Source organism: Balaenoptera acutorostrata, chromosome 7, assembly GCF_949987535.1.
Source record: "Balaenoptera acutorostrata chromosome 7, mBalAcu1.1, whole genome shotgun sequence".
Lineage (NCBI taxonomy): Eukaryota > Metazoa > Chordata > Mammalia > Artiodactyla > Balaenopteridae > Balaenoptera > Balaenoptera acutorostrata.
Window position 1 is genome coordinate 71,052,780 of NC_080070.1, and position 16,897 is coordinate 71,069,676.

General features: G+C 35.6%; 1 protein-coding gene across 2 annotated transcripts in view; it reads right to left on the minus strand.

Annotated features, from left to right (window-relative positions):
- The window catches only part of CRPPA (CDP-L-ribitol pyrophosphorylase A), a 324,671-nt gene that overhangs the window by 101,932 nt on the left and 205,842 nt on the right, over window positions 1–16,897 (minus strand). Inside the window, exon 10 of one of the 2 annotated variants that reach the window (XM_057549909.1) lies at window positions 5,464–6,316. The exons of the other annotated variant lie outside the window; for it this stretch is intronic. Within the exon in view, the coding sequence (XP_057405892.1) occupies window positions 6,254–6,316 (63 nt within the window). The 3' untranslated portion in view covers window positions 5,464–6,253. Of the gene's footprint in view, window positions 1–5,463; window positions 6,317–16,897 lie in introns of those variants that run through there. 2 annotated transcript variants of the gene reach the window in all.

Consider the following 16,897-nt stretch of genomic DNA (forward strand, 5'->3'; position numbering starts at 1 on the left):
GAGCCACAACTACTGAGCCCGCGTGCCACAACTACTGAAGCCTGTGCGCCTACAGCTCGAGCTCCTCAACAAGAGAAGCCACCACAATGAGAAGCCCACGCACCGCAACGAAGAGTAGCCCCCACTCACCGCAACTAGAGAAAGCCTGTGCGCAGCAACGAAGACCCAACGCAGCCAAAAAAAAAAAAAAAAGAATAATCTGAGGCCTAAGGATTCAATTAAAAATGTAAGTTGATGCCTAATTTGATTTCTACACACCACTGAATTAATCAAGTTGCAGCTACTTTATCATTATCTTAAGATGTCTTATAAGTCCATTAAAATTTTTCTGCAAAAATTTTGCTAAAAGTAAAATCACACGGCTTTTCAAAATGCAAATATCACATACATTTAAATGCCTAATATTGTGAAAGATTAATAAATTGGCATGTCATCAATTCCCTTAAGCAGTAAAGCAGGTACCTAACAGACAATGACTGTTCACATGATAATGCAGTGAGAAAGCTTGCAGAAACCTGAAACAAAAACATCTAGAACATAGATATAAAAAGCCATTATTGCTTAACAGTTCACGTTATTGCTGAACTCTTCCAACTCAAAAAGAGTTTTTTTCATGGTTTTTAATTTCTGCTTTTAATGGTACAAATGAACTTATTTACCAAACAGAAATAGGGTCACAGAGGTAAAAAACAAACTTATGGTTACCAGGGGGGAAGAGGGGGGAGGGATAAATTGGGAGATTGGGATTGACATATACATACTACTAAATATAAAATAGATAACTAATAAGGACCTACTGTAAAGCACTGGCAACTCTACTCAATACTCTTTAATGACCTATATGGGAAAAGAATGTTAAAAAAGAGTATGTATGTATATGTATAACTGATTCACTTTGCTGTACAGCAAAAACTAACAAAACATTGTAAATCAACTATACTCCAATAAAAAATTAATTTTAAAATTTCTGCTTTTATATTTTTCTAAACGTCCTTCTCTCAATATTTTTGAGCTATGTCTGAGAATGAAGATAAATAATTTCAACATATAAATACACTAAGAAATCAAATTCTTTGTAAGGTAAATGAATTAAAAGAGTAATTATAGACCCTGTAAGCTGAAAGGAGATCAAAGGAATACACACCCACCACTTAGTATAATTCTATTTAATAAAAGATAGCATTTAAAGTTTCTGTTTGTTCTTATGTTGAAATAAAAATTTATTAGTATGTTGATTATATATGCAAAACTTTCCTGAGTTCTTAAATTTAAAAACTGGTCTGCAGATTCTCAAGGTTTCTACTAAGATAATCATATTATTTGCAAATACTGATAAGGTTTGTTTCTTACTTTCCAATCCTTTAAACCTTTTGTTTCTCCTTTTTGTCTTACTGTGCTAGTTAGGACATCCAGAACAAGGCTGAACAGAAATGGTGATTGGGGCCATTCCTTTCATGTTCTTTATTTTAAAGGCAATGTTCCCAATAAGTTTGATGTTTGCTTTAAATTTTTGGTATATCACTTAGCAAGTTAAGAAATTTTACTTCTACCCTCAGTTTGCTAAGAATTTATCATGACCTAGTGATCAATTTTATCACATATTTTTGTTCCAACTTTGAGATAATATTTTTCTTCTTTAGTTTGAATACATGGCAAATTATTGTAGTGGGCTTTTAAATAACAAACTGTCTCTGAATCCCTGGGAGAAGCCAATTGGCACTTATGTTTATGAATGATATTGACTTACAATTTGGAGTTTATTATAACTTTTACCTCTATAAATTCAACTGATAACATAAATGTGGTTTAACCCTTTTTTGTTAATAGTTTACACATTTTCAGGAATGCAGCATTAACAGAAAGCATCAGAGAAGTAAAGTACAGTTGGTCCTCCGTATCCACAGATGCTGAACCCATGGGTGCAGAAGGTCAACTGTACCAGGCAATTTATATGAGGGACTTGAGCACCCACAGATTTTGGTATCTGCAGGCAGTCCTGGAAGCAATCCCTTGCAGATACCAAGGGATGACTGTACTTTAAATCAGAAAGGTAAGGATACCACTCAAATCTATTATGTTCTGACAATATGTGCAAGTATATGTTCATTTTTGCACAGTACATGTTAGTATATCAACATATAGTTACTAAGGGCCTACTTTGTACTAGGCACCAATCCATATACTAGAAATAACTCAGTAAACCAGATTAAAACACACACATACACATAAACACACACACCTCTGCCTTTTTAGGGTTCACATATTAGGTGAGTGAGATGGGTAATAAGCACATATAAATAAGAAGCATTGTGCGCAGACTGTGTTAAATTGCTATGGAGAAAAAGTATGATAGGTGATGGCGAGTACCAGAGTGGGAAAAGGGAAGGTCAATATATATACAATACAAATCATATCTGGAAAAAAAAATACAACAAAGGAAACTGAAACTAAGCGTTTAGACAAAGAGTATAAATACATGAAAGCTCTAGTTTTTTTTTTTTTTTTTTAATGAAAAAGACAATTATGGCAAGGCTGATAGATGTGATAGAACAGTAGTTTTCAACCCATTTCCTTCCATTGCCACAAAAACAAAGAATGATGCTCAGAAAGTGACCTATCCTCTCCTTCCTCTCTCAGGGAGCATGGTGGAGTGAAGATGAGGCAAATAGCGGCTATTTTCATTATTCAGAGTCAATGTTTTCCAAACAGTGGAACTATCTTTTAGCAATGTATAATTTACAGTGCGCTTCACAAGTGGCTAAAAATAACTACAGTTGGTAATATTTCAAGAAGAGTCTGACTACCTGCATTTTAAGGTCCCCTGAAAATGTGATACTCTATAATTCCACAGTTAATTAGTAAATAAGCACCCAAATTCACATCATGTGGACACAAATATTTTGTGTCTTTATCTCACACATTTACTAAGATAGAAAAATTTCCCAAATTAAAAATTGTATCAGTTCAGGCTGCTATAATAAATTACCATAGACTGGGTGGCTTAAACAACAAATATTTATTTCTCACAGTTCTGGAGGCTGGGAAGTCCAAGATCAAGGTGCAGGTAGATCCAGTGTTTGCTGAGAACCTACTTCCTGGTTTGCAGATTGCTGTCTTCTTCTTGTATCCTCACATGTTACAGAATATAAGGGCACTGATCCCATTCATGAGGTCTCTACCCTCATGACCCACTTATCTCCCAAAGGCTTCACCTCCTAATACTGTCACATTGCGGCTGGGATTTCAACACATGCATTTGGGGAAGACACAAACATTTAGTCCATAACGTGAAGAGTTAATAATCTATCATTCTGGCCTGTTCAGCCTGTCCCCCATGCTGTGGGGAATCGTACCACAATTTTCTTATGGGAATGCACCCAACCCTTTTACTCATCCATGTAGTTTGGGTGAGCTAACCTGGCTCCAAAGGTGGGCATATGAAGTAGGCCTGGTTAATAAAATGAACATCCACATGGGCCAAAGTAATTGAATCAGAAAATAAAGACACGTTGTACCAATAAGCTTAATGAAAATGAGAGCCAAGACTTTTGTTGAAGATACTGGGATATAGATATTCTCTTTGCACTGAGTTTACTAAACTTACAGAATATAGACCTGCAGCAGCTGGTGCTTATGTTTGATACTATTCAGAAAACCACATGAAAATAAAGACCCAAGTTATTGGGTATATAGAGGGGTGGAGAAGAGACAGACAAGAGAGAGAAAGAGGCAGTCCCCCCTTTGAGCATCTGGGGTCCTATAATGCATAAAGCCATGAACTTGAATTTTTCAGTTATATTGTTAAAGCGATTTGTGTTTTGTTTCTGACATTTACAATTAAAATTTCCCAACTGATAGGCCAATTAGTTCCCCAATTAATTCAACTGGCTTAAAAATCCATTGTGCCTCCAGTAAATTTAGTTGAAACTGACATAAATGCTGCATTTTTTAAGTTTTGAAATGATCATAAAATTTGTTCAGGAAGCAAAATACTGAAATTTATACATTAACATAAAGCTACATAAAGTAGATTTACACACATTTATTAATAGATAATATGTTTCAGAGACAAAATATCACTATTTTCAAAATTTCAAGGTAACTGAAAATTTAAAGATGAAATTAATTCACAGTTCTATGTTATATAACAAACTATGGCAGGTGTACGTTTATTTCCCAGCTCATTAAAAATTATCAATCTATTTACCTAAGTTACAATTTTATAATTTGCAAACATTGCATAGTCTACGTTTTCTTTTTTAAAATAAAAATCTTAGTGAATTTGGTATTTTGACTAAAAACTTTCATGTTTCCCATCTAAGATATCATATTAGACATAATACATGACATTTGAACTGAGACAAAGGGAAACCTGAATCAAATTCATATCCAAAAAATATAAACCAACTTAAACTCTGAGAAAGCGAGGAGCTAGCAGTAATTTAGCCACCATATCTAAGTCAAACTTTGGATAACTGATGAAACAATTACAGAATTCTAAAATTTCCACTTGAGTTTAGCACTTAGAGTTATATGAAGTGTCCTGGAGAGGAAAATTCCCCTTCCTTCATACACCTCGTTAAAGCTACAGAAGCTATAACAGTAGACACAAATTTAGTAATTTCTCAAACTTTTCTAAGATTTTTTTAAAACTTGGTAAGCTTTTTGGAATTTTACTTATTATTTTTCTTTACTGTACATTTTAGTCAGCCAGGAAATTCACTATTCTCAACGGCTTAAGCAAGATAGCTCTCTCCTATTTTACCTTAGCACATATGCTTTCTTATAAAGTCCCAAAGATACACTAGCTGAAAAGATCTGTAATCTCAAGTGCAATATATAGGGTTTTAGAAGGTACAGACTTGCACAGAACCAGCCATGCTGGTGGCAAAAGGCAAAATACTGGGTTGACCATAAAGTTCCTTTGGTTTTTAAGTAAAAATAAAAGACACATTTTTCAGGGACTTCCCTGGTGGCGCAGTGGTTAAGAATCCGCCTGCCAACGCAGGAGACACAGGTTCGAGCCCTGGTCTGGGAAGATCCCACATGCCGCGGAGCAACTAAGCCCGTGTGCCACAACTACTGAGCCTGCACTCTAGAGCCCGTGAGATACAACTACTGAGCCCGTGTGCCACAACTATTGAAGCCTGCGCGCCTAGAGCCAGTGCTCCAAAACAAGAGAAGCTGCCGCAATGAGACACCCGCGCACCGCACGAAGAGTAGCCCCTGCTCACCGCAACTAGAGAAAGCCCGCGCGCAGCAACGAAGACCCGACACAGCCAAAAATAAATAAATAAATTTATTAAAAAAAAAAAAAAAGACACATTTTTCATTTTCACCAAGAACTTTATTGAACGACATATTCACCGTTTTGTTCCACTACCTTCTGCCATTTTTCAGGGAACTTCATAATTCCATCTTCCCAAAACTTTTTATCTTTTTGATCAAAGAACTGTTCCAGGTGCCTTTTACAGTCTTCCAGGGAACTGAAATTTTTTCCATTAAGAGAATTTTGTAAAGACCCAAATAAATGGAAATCCAAAGGTGCAATGTCTGGTGAATACGGCGGATGAATCAAAACTTCCCAGCCAAGCTGCAACAGTTTTTGCCTGGTCATCAAAGAAACATGCGGTCTTGTGTTATCCTGATGAAAGATTATGCATTTTCTGTTGACTAACTCTGGACGCTTTTCGTCGAGTGCCGCTTTCATTTAGTCTAACTGGGAGCAGTACTTGTTGGAATTAATTGTTCGGTTTTCCGTAAGGAGCTCATAATAGAGGACTCACAATCCCACCATATACACAACATCACCTTCTTTGGATGAAGACCAGCCTTTGGTGTGTTGGTGGTGGTTCATTTCGCTTGCCCCACGATCTCTTCCATTCCACATTATCGTACAGCATCCACTTTTCATTGCCCGTCACAACTTGTTTTAAAAACAGAACGTTTTTGTTACGCTTCAGTAGAGAGTAGCATGTGGAAATATGGTTAAGAAGGTTTTTCTCGCTTAGCTTATGTGGAACCCAAACATCAAAGTGATTCACATAACCAAGCTGGTGCAGATGATTTTCAACGCTTGATTTGGATATTTTCAGTATGTTGACTGTCTCCCGCGTGGTGTAACGTTGATTCTTCTCAATTTATTGTTTTGATTTGATCGCTATCAACTTCAACTGGTCTACCCAACCGTGCAGCATCGTCCAGCGAGAAATCTCCAGCACAAAGCTTCGCAAACCACTTTTGACATGTTCGATCAGTCACAGCACCTTCTCCATACACTGCACAAATCATTTTTGTGTTTCACTTGCGTTTTTACCTTTCTTGAAATAATAAAGCATAATATGCTGAAAATGTTGTTTTCTCCCATCTTCAGTATTAAAATGACTATACAAAAATTCACTAGTTTTGATAAGTTTTTTTTAAAATGCATGCTAATATGACAGCTGTCACAATACAAGCTAACAAAATTGTTTTGAATGAAGTTAAAGACAAGTAAGCGTTACTAGAGCCATCTTACAGAAAAAAACAAATGAACATTTTGGCCAAAGCAATAGCTATTTTCTATTACTTATTGTCATGAACTTACCACAAGGGCCACGTTTGTTATTGCTTAGCTAACCACTGGGAAACACATACCTGTGGAAATAATTAAGCTCTAAAAAGCAGAAGTTATGCATTTATAACATCTAATTAACGTGACATAGTTCCTTCAGTAAAACCTCTCCCTGAGGGCAAAGGTCAAGTCTCAGCCACCATTTGACTTCCTCAAGATGCCTTACAAAAGGCCTTGCACATATTTAAAAACAAAAAACAACCCACAAAACTTGTCCTTCTTCCCAAGGCCTTAAAACACTCAGTAAAAATCTGAGGAAAGGTAGGAAGCATTCACTTATGATTTACTTGACTTGAGAAAGTATATTTGTGAAGAAAACTCACGTTCTTGTGATGGTGCTGGCAAAGCCTGGTGTTCTTTTAGGTTATGAGAAAAACGGTAACTACAAAAGAAGAAGAACGACTTTGGAAAATATGACTGAGGCTTTTTGAAATTATACTGACCAGGTCATTTGTTGAAAATTATTAAGCTGCTTCCCAGTCATTTATATAGTTGTTCAACTGGTTATTTTTTAGGGTAAATGCAATGCCTTCATTATAGAAATTGCTATCAATGTTCAGAAATGTTTGTCACTGAGTGTTTTAATTGTTGCTCTATGATCAGTATGTATTTTTTTTTTAATTTTGCAACATCTCCATCTAAAAAATTAGATTTAGGGGTCATGCCTCTTCTCTTCATGGGCCAGACCTGAGAATTCAGTAACTAGATTTTTAGCAACTTCTTATCTAGGTTTTTAGCCTATTTCTTCTCTTGAAGGTCAAAAGAGTACTAATAATGTTGTGTTAATGCTGGGCTTTCTTAAAAGAGGGAGAAGAGACCACCCTCCCTGAAGAGCCTAAGTCCTTTAATTGCATCAAAACATCTTAAATATGAAGTCAAAAATTTAATAAAGGTATAAAAGGACTAAGATGATGAAGAATATGGCACAATTATTTTAAACCCTCGTATATACATATATTGAGCAAAACTTATTATTCCTATTTAAAATTCAAAACTAAACAGATTAAGTCAGAATCAAAGATATGTACCCAGTAGACAAACAAGAAATGGCCTGACTTTTCACTAGAAAGGAACTAGAAATATATAGTATAATATAGATGCATTAGAAAACCATAAATCTGTACATTTATACATTTAATAATTTTGCCTGTAACTTGATATTTGCTAGTTGGTATCTGTTCAAAGCAGCATATCCTCACTAGAGAATCAATTTTTTAAATTGACTTCACCATCAAGAATAGAGTATAAGATTGGCTCAAACCTACAAACTAAATGTAAGGACATACTACCAGTAAGTGGTATATAGATTACTTTAATGGTCTCTATTTTAATACATTTCACATTGCCCCAATTTCAGCTTGCAAGCCTATGAACAAAAATTAAATTTCCTCTCTTTGAATCTTTTAATGAAAAAGTCTTTGTGGTAAACAATAAAAAAAGTACAGCATGTCCTATAATAAACGTGTTTATTCTTGTGTTCCTGAATCCCCTTGTAAAAAGTCTGTCCATATAGCAGAAGATCTGTGGCCTAGTTATGAAATTTATTACAATTCAGAAGCTTTTAGGCCATAAATACACATGGAGAATCGTATTTTTAAAAAGGAAATAGAGTAAAAATGCAAAAGATTAAAATAAATAATTTTAGCTGAAAAAAATGGTAAATTATCTGTGGTACCCTTGAACACTCTTTCCTTATATTCTTCGTCATATAGGATTTCAGCATGATATAGTGATTAGAAACATACAAAATATAAACACTGACTGAAGCATAATAATAATCGTGAATGGTGTCTTTGTAAAACATCTGTGCTTTTTCTGCGCATTAAAATCCAGATTCTAAAAGAGTGATTGTAGATATGTTTGTTATTAAACCAACTCATTTCCTAATAGCATTAGTATATAATTGCCATTATGCATTCAGTAATAGAAAGTTGAAGCTTAATTAAAATATATTTCCTTACCAGTTGTCAAAGATGAGTAATGAGATGGATGGAAAACTAATAAACTTCACTGTTTTCTATACACAAATCTTTATGCCAAACATTACTCATGGCTTCCTGACTCTCAATGGAGAAGGTCCCTCTATATTTCCTTTGTGTTCATAATCAGAAATGTTGATAGGATTCTCAGAGACAATAAACACATGTTCTAAATTTACAAACTATTATCTTTTCTAAATCCTGATGGTTTAGGGCAGAAAATAAGGAATTTACATACAACCAACTCTCATTCCTGGAACATGGTCCTTAGATAGTCCCAGATTTTGGAAATGTTACCCTTAATCTAAATGACACGCAATATCTAAAAGTCAATAGGCCCCAAATATTTCTAAGTATTCAGAGTTATTGCCATTGGCTTAGAATGCTAAATCTTTATTATCTTGACTTCACATTGCTTCTATCTAGTTTCACTTCCCACTCTGCTTGATGTTTTCAAGTCCTCTAGCATGCACATCATGTTCTCTCTACTTGATTCAGTTAAACACTGCAATTTTAGAGTTCTTTGTACAGCTGCTTCTGCAGTTTGGATAATTAGAGTTACATAAAATGAAAATAAACAGAGAAAGATATCTCCCTCCCTCTAATGTTATTTAAGGAAATTCTACATAAAACTGCTGTGAACAGTGTGTGTGTGTATGTATATATATATATATATATATATATATATATATATATATATATACACAACATGTTTTATTTCAAAGGGCTGAAATAATGCCACATGCATTAGGAAACTCTCCACTTCCCAGGGAATAATTACTCAGTTTTTTCTTTCAACCTATTTGCCATGCCTATTTTTTTTTTTCTATTTCATTAGTTAAAATACCAGAATTTGGGTAATGAATGAAATTAAATCCTATTTTCAACTTTTCATTGATGTTAGTAATATGGCAGGAGTTTTACTGGGGAAACAGTTTATAGGAAATCAGATAACGCCCAATGAAGTTTCTCAATGCTTTCTACGAGTGCACAAACACATCTTCCCTGAAGATTACCAAAAGGATTCCAGTTGTCAGATTCACTGGCTTCTTTTAATTTCTAGTTCTCCTGACTTACTACAGCAACTCTGTTTCCTGGAAACTGTTTTTCAAGCCTCTGAGACACAATACTTCTGGGTTATATGCTCCACTGTAATGAGTCTCAACTCCCTCAAATGCAAAGCCACCATTTTATAGCAATTATTTTGTAATACTAGCTTCACTAACCTGAACTGAAATAATAGAGCCTATCTATGAATATATGCTCCCTAATTTATTTGATGTGGATCTGACCTAAATCAAGCTTTTTAAAATTGTACAGATAACATAAAACTAAGTTTCCATTTCGTTGGCTCCCCACTTCCCTGCTATACTGTCTCTAGCTGTTACTACTCTATTCAAGTGTCAAGAAAAAAGTAAGTTTGTGTAATCATATGTACGTGTGTATGTATGTATACATATATGTAAAATCTGTGTGCATGTTTTTCACCTTTACACATTTCTGGCCCTATTTAGGTTATAAACCCCTTACTTTGCTTGAAGTGGGTAGCAAGAAATATAATTTTTAGCCTCCTATAATATTAGCATTCTGGTATTATTGTGGTGGGCAGCATCTGATATGGCTCCCAGTGATCACTACCTACTGGTACCCATGCCCTATGTAAATCACCTTCCCTGTGTGTAGGTAAAACTTTGTCATTTGTTTCCAATGAACAGAATACAATAAAAGTGACAGGATGTCACTTGGTGATTATGTTACAGAAGACTGTGACTTCTGTCTTCGTTTTCTCTCTCTTGCTTGCTCTGATATTGTGGGATGCTCTATGGACAAACGCCCATGACAAAGAATAGAGGCTGGTCTCCAACCATGAGCTTGGGAAGAACTGAAGACTCAGCCCAGAGAAACTGAATCCTTTCAACAGCCAGCTAAGTGGCTAGGAAGCAGATCATTCTCAGTGTAGCCTTGAGATGACTATAGCCTTGAGAAAGACCCAGAGCCAGAGACCCACAGAGACTGTGAGATTATATATGTAGTTTTAAGCAACTAAGTTTCGGGGTAATTTGTTATGCAGTAATAGTTAGCTAATACATTGTTCAAAGCATTTAGTTCATTAAGAATTTTCCATGGTCTTTTTCATTCATAATTTTGCTTTTTTTATTCAAAAAAATTAAGGAGGGGGCTTCCCTGGTGGCGCAGTGGTTGAGAATCTGCCTGCCAATGCAGGGGACACAGGTTCGAGCCCTGGCCTGGGAAGATCCCACATGCCGCAGAGCAACTGGGCCCGTGAGCCACAACTGCTGAGCCTGCACATCTGGAGCCTGTGTTCCACAATAAGAGAGGCTGTGATAGTGAGAGGCCCGCGCACTGCGATGAAGAGCGGCCCCCACTTGACGCAACTAGAGAAAGCCCTCGCACAGAAACGAAGACCCAACAGAGCCAAAAAATAAATAAATAAATAAATATTTAAAATAGTGTGAAAAAAAAAAATTAAGGAGAGTTCTGTAGCAGGAGTTTGTAAGTAATAATCCATTTCATTTAGATATGTCTAAGTATAATAGCTTATTGCTACTCTCTCTGATGAGTCTGCCAAGTAAGCTAACCAAACTCCCTGAAAATAGTTTCAGTTTTTCAAACACACAGTTGTTTTTTTGTTTGTTTGTTTGTTTTAACATCTTTATTGGAGTATAATTGCTTTACAATGGTGTGTTAGTTTCTGCTTTATAACAAAGTGAATCAGCTATACATATACATATATCCCCATATCTCCTCCCTCTTGCGTCTCCCTCCCTCCCACCCTCCCTATCCCACCCCTCCAGGTGGTCACAAAGCACAGAGCTGATCTCCCTATGCTACGCAGCTGTTTCCCACTAGCTAGCTATTTTACGTCAAACACAGTTTTGAAGAGACATTATCTTTCATAACCTTCCTATTTTCCCAAAGAATGACTAAATCTAAATAATAAAAGCCAAAACAATTTGAAAGTGAAAAATATTTAGTCTCATCAACATTCCCACGTTGAAAAGCCTGATTACTCTGAACAGGGTATTATGGGTTTCTGTAAACAGATTTGGTGCTGCATGCTTGGTGTACATGCCGTTTGACGGCATGGAAAGTAATGTGAGTTTAGTAAATAATTCAGTTAAATTCCAAGTAATTGCTCACTGCAGGGAGTAGAGTTTTAAGCCTAATCTCCCCAAAGATTTTCATTAAAAAAAAATCTGTGTTCTGCTACTTGATAGCATGCACCTATTTGTTCTCCAAGTGATCACACATACTTGAAGGCTAAGAACACAGAGCAAATGGGGTGCATCTGAGAGGAAAGATTGGTGTAAATTGCATCCTACAAATTCAGGTCTTTTGGCACAAAGGTATCCGAGAGCAGTTGGACCTGTTCATATAGTTCTTAATGTTTTATTTTGAATTTACCTGAAGTAATTACAAAGAGATTCATTGTCAAGAATGTTTTCTGGGTGTCCTTTATAGTACACACAAAACCTTCAAAACCCAGACAACAGAGAAAGACAATAGTACTTAACTCATCAAGTAGAGAGATCTTGCTTACACTTTGGACAGAAGAACAATTTACACATCTTTATCTAATTTAATGTTTCGCCAAACAACTTCATTTCACCATTTCACATCCTATTTTGGAGGTTTATAAAAGGATCCTCATAAGTCTTTAACAAACAATTGTTTTTTAAAAAACAAAAAATTACAAAACTGCTTTGGTAACTTTCCTCCTTTTTCTGTATGCCTCCCAGAGCCGCAGTAGTTGTAGGAAGAGAGGAAACAGTGGTATTCAGGAGCTGGGAGAAGGTAAGGGCTCCCCTGTTTTACCCCTGGCCTCTTCAAGACTTGTTTTCTGTAGCTCTGCCTGATGTAGTCCTTTCCAATGGCCTCATCTTACGAAAACACTAAGCCAACTATTGCTTTCAAAAGTCCTGTTTCCCACTGTATCAAACCCAGGAAAATGACAGTACAAAGGAGAAGAAAGGAGACAGGAGATAAGGAATAGATAGTAAACGGCACATACTCCTGACACACTAACATATTTAATATTTCCCTTAACCTTTCTCTAATGGATGTTAATTCCTTCCCTGTTATGGACTGAATCTCTGTGCCCCTCCTCCAAATTCATATGTTGAAATCCTAACTCCTACGTGACGTGACGCTATTAGGAAGAGAGACCTTCAGTTGGTGATTAACTCATTAGAGTGGAGTCCTCATCCATAGAATTAGGGCTCTAGAGGCCTCACCCTCTCCCTGCTCTGTGAGCATACAATAAGAAAACTGTGCTCTGCAACCAAGAACTCCCTAGAACTCAAACATGCTGGTACCCTGATCTCAGACTTCCAGCCTCCAATCTACGGTATCTGCTATAGCAGCAGAACAGACTAAGGCACCACCCCTGTCTTCTACTTTATTAAGGTGTCTGACAAAAAAAAGAGAACAGTTCCCTCTCTGAACTAGAATAAAATACACAAACAATAATGAGTAATTCTGAATAAAATAAAGGAAATAATAGTATAGGTGAAGTTTATGGTCACATAGGGAGAGGAAAGAAAACCCAGGCCCAGTTCTAGAATTCCCGTGTCAGAGTGAGAGATGGTTGATGGTACCACATGACACAGCCTGCACACCTCTTGTGTCTCCTCTTTCTCATCCGACAAAGGCTTTCAAACAGAAGTTCTGACTTCTGCATTTTAAAATGGAGAATCCAAGGCCGTGAAAACTTATATCCCTTGTTTAGGGTCATATACCTTGCTTTTCAGTTAGAGGGGAAGATACTAATTCAATGTAAGAAATAATCAGTTATAATAATTTTAGGAAACTCTTTAACCATGAACCTGTGTGACTCATCTCTAAAGCCCTGAGTACATAAAATGCACAGATTAAATACAAAACTGCTACAGATAAATTTTATAGACTTTGCAAATTTTATTATTATAAAAGTTCATATGCAAAATTGTAATTAAAAATGTATATTTGTGGCAGACACCATATGGAAAGCCTGGATATAGACAAATAACAAGCCCTTGAATGTAAACACATATTAAAGGTGCTCTGTTTGATTTCATTCCAACCTAAGACAGGATTCTGTAACATAGATGGGGCTGATATTGCAAAGTGGCGCAAGCAATGCCTTCCCTAACCATAGCCCATCTTTCATTTCTGCGCTATAGAGACTACAGAGAAAAAACCAAGCTACATTTCCCCAGATTCTGTAGCATCTAAATTCTATAGGTTCTATTATGCACATGGAGGAGACTTAGAAGGTAGAAGTGGTGCCAGAACAAGGAGACTAGATCTAGGGAAGAGACCTTTCATTTTATGGATCAGCTATGGAAGAGTTCCTACCCATGGTCCCCTAGCATATTATATAAGCAGAATCAGGGATGGGAGGCATTTTTCTTAGCACAGTCCCACAGGACGGTTGAGCATTTCTATTAACTGTACTGTTCCTGGCTAGCTAGTATCCAATCTTGGTTCTGTGACTCTTGAGAAATTCTATAAAGCTACAAAATACCTTTTCAAAACCCGTCTTTTAAACAATCAATGATATACTTTTTTTGTTTCCAACTAATTATCTTTATCAATATAACTGCCCTATTTTACTGAGAGTTTTTGAGTGTTTATAACAGTTGTCCTTAATGAACAAGAAGACAGATTTCAGTTACCTGAGAAACTTTTTCAAATGGCCATACTTTTTCAAATGGCCATTCTTCACTCCCTTACCAAACTTAATCAACATTCTACCTGGTATATCAGAGCCTCCACTGATGTGACAGTCCTACACAGATTACAAAGGGAAATCAGTGATTCCAACATGCCAATGGAATGAAGGACCACTGACCTGCATCAGTCATTTAAATCTGGCTCACATTAAACTTTCATCACAGTTTGAGCTTGTGAAACATAGAGCCCGAGGGATATTCCTGATCTCTTGAAATAGAGACAGGGAGGTACAGACTAGATATCTGTATATTTAATTCCTCAGGTGACTATAATATTGTCAGCTGGGGATTTTTCTAAGACCCAGTGTTTAAAAAGCTACTGGCATAGAAAATCAATCATTTATTAGTGGGGTCTAATGTATGTTCATTTAAACAACTTAAACTTATTTCTTTCTTTGAGAATACCAGTAGATTACTCAAGCAAGGGACAGCTGTACAAATCCCAGATCTGGACTTCAGGAAAATACCTAATAAGATGTCTCATGATATCTTTGTGAAGACGGTGGATAAGTAAAGCTAAATGCAAAAATCAGTTGAGTGGATTATTCAATGTTGTAATGTCTGTACAAAAAAGTTACTAATCAAAGGAATAATATCGTTGTAACCTAGAAGTTTTACCTGTAAAATGGTCAGTATAGTTTAAGTTGTATTACAGCGACAACGGAGTCTAATTTCTTTTTCATGCTACATGTTCACTGTTAGTTTGCTGGGGACTCTGATTCACAACATTTTCACTAGGCACCTAAGCTGAAAGAATGTCCACAATTTGGAAAACCTCTGGTGGGATTGGGTAGATAATAGATATAGCAAGTTTTATACTGGCCTAAAGATTAATTGTTTTTCTATTCTCAACACTTCTGCCAGCAAATGTGTGTTTTATTTTTCCCACACTAAACAGTTCTGACACTCACTACCTGGAGTTAGCACTGACCACACACCCCAGGCTTAAGGCCTCAGTCCCACCAGGCTGACTTCTACTTCGGATGCCATCTGTACTTCTGACCAACAAGCTATAGGTCACGGGTTCCTACAATCCGCTTCTTGAATGGCTCACAGAACTCAGGGAAACAGTTTACTTACTATCACAGTTTTAAGGAATATTATTTTAAAATGTAAACTCGCAAACATTTGCCTTAAAAAACAAAGTCATCATGAAAATATTTTAGATTTCAACAAAATTAAGACTGTAAACTTGTAAGCTACTGGCTTGAACAGTTCATGACAGAAATACTAAGTCTGTATATGTTCACTGCCATATTATCAGATACAGATTTTCAAATAACTAAAACATGTTCCTCAAACACATAATTTTATATCATGGACCTCCATGATGGTTTGCATAACAAAGCTGGATTAACAGGATGAAGAATAATATTTTATGCATAGAATTATTTAAAGTAACACTTAAAAAGGGACTAAGAGCCTTTATATGGACTCAACTATAAAAACTGGTTTTAATTATTCATAGTTATTTTTGTATGGTTATTTTAAAAAAAGGGATAGGACCTGATTTAAATTCATTCAACAAATTGTAAAGGCAAGCTTTATGCTACATTTCTAGTCTAGAGCATAAATTTCAAATCTTTCCTGATTTGTTTACAACTTGAGGAACTGAAAACTGGATGATAACATTAGAAAACTTTATACTATGGTCAAGTATTTTTTACTTATATTTATATATGTGTGTGTATATAAATGTATAGATACATATATATACACAGTGAAGCCTGTCACTTGATCTATAACTCTAAGTTTAAGCTACCCACGAAGAGCTCAGTTTAAATTATTAATTTTTTGAGGCCACTAGAATATTTTAAAGTCAATTTTTGGGGAAAAAAAGTTAATTAGTGCCTTACTATGGTGATATAGATAAGAAACTAGCATATTCAATAATTTAGCAAATAATCTCTCTCAAAGGCAGAAAAAACACACACATAAAGCTTATCTAGAGTTAAGTAAAGTATTTGTTAAAGTTTCTTATATCAGTAAAGAAAATATGGAGAAATTGAGTTAAGATATTATAAAGTTAGATGCATTTGTCAGTGACTGAATTATTAAATTATCAGTAATTGATCACAGACAACATTGTAGAACATTTATAGATACTAAAGAAGGACTCAATCCTTAGCTTTATCCAAATCAATTTTTTCCTTAAAGGTATATACAAAATATAGATGACATCTAATTTGTAAATTATATGATGCAAGAAACTATAGCTAATTAATCATATGCTATAATCTAGATCAAAAAAGACAATGAAAGACTGAAATAATAGAATAAAACTAATCAGCTTAAAATTGCCAAATGCAAAAACTCCAATACATGTGTGTAAAAGAACACTATACAAACACAAACAGAGGTTTAATAGCATCATGTGCTTAAAAAGAAAAGAGCCTACGTAATTCTATTTAACTATAAACATCATATACATCAACACTGTGAAGGTGCGGCCAAATATCAAGACCATCTACATTATCAGAAATATCACATACATAACAAGGGAGGTTTTCTTTAAGCCCGAATGAACATATGTGTAACACAGATACAGAAGTCAATTCGATACATTCTCT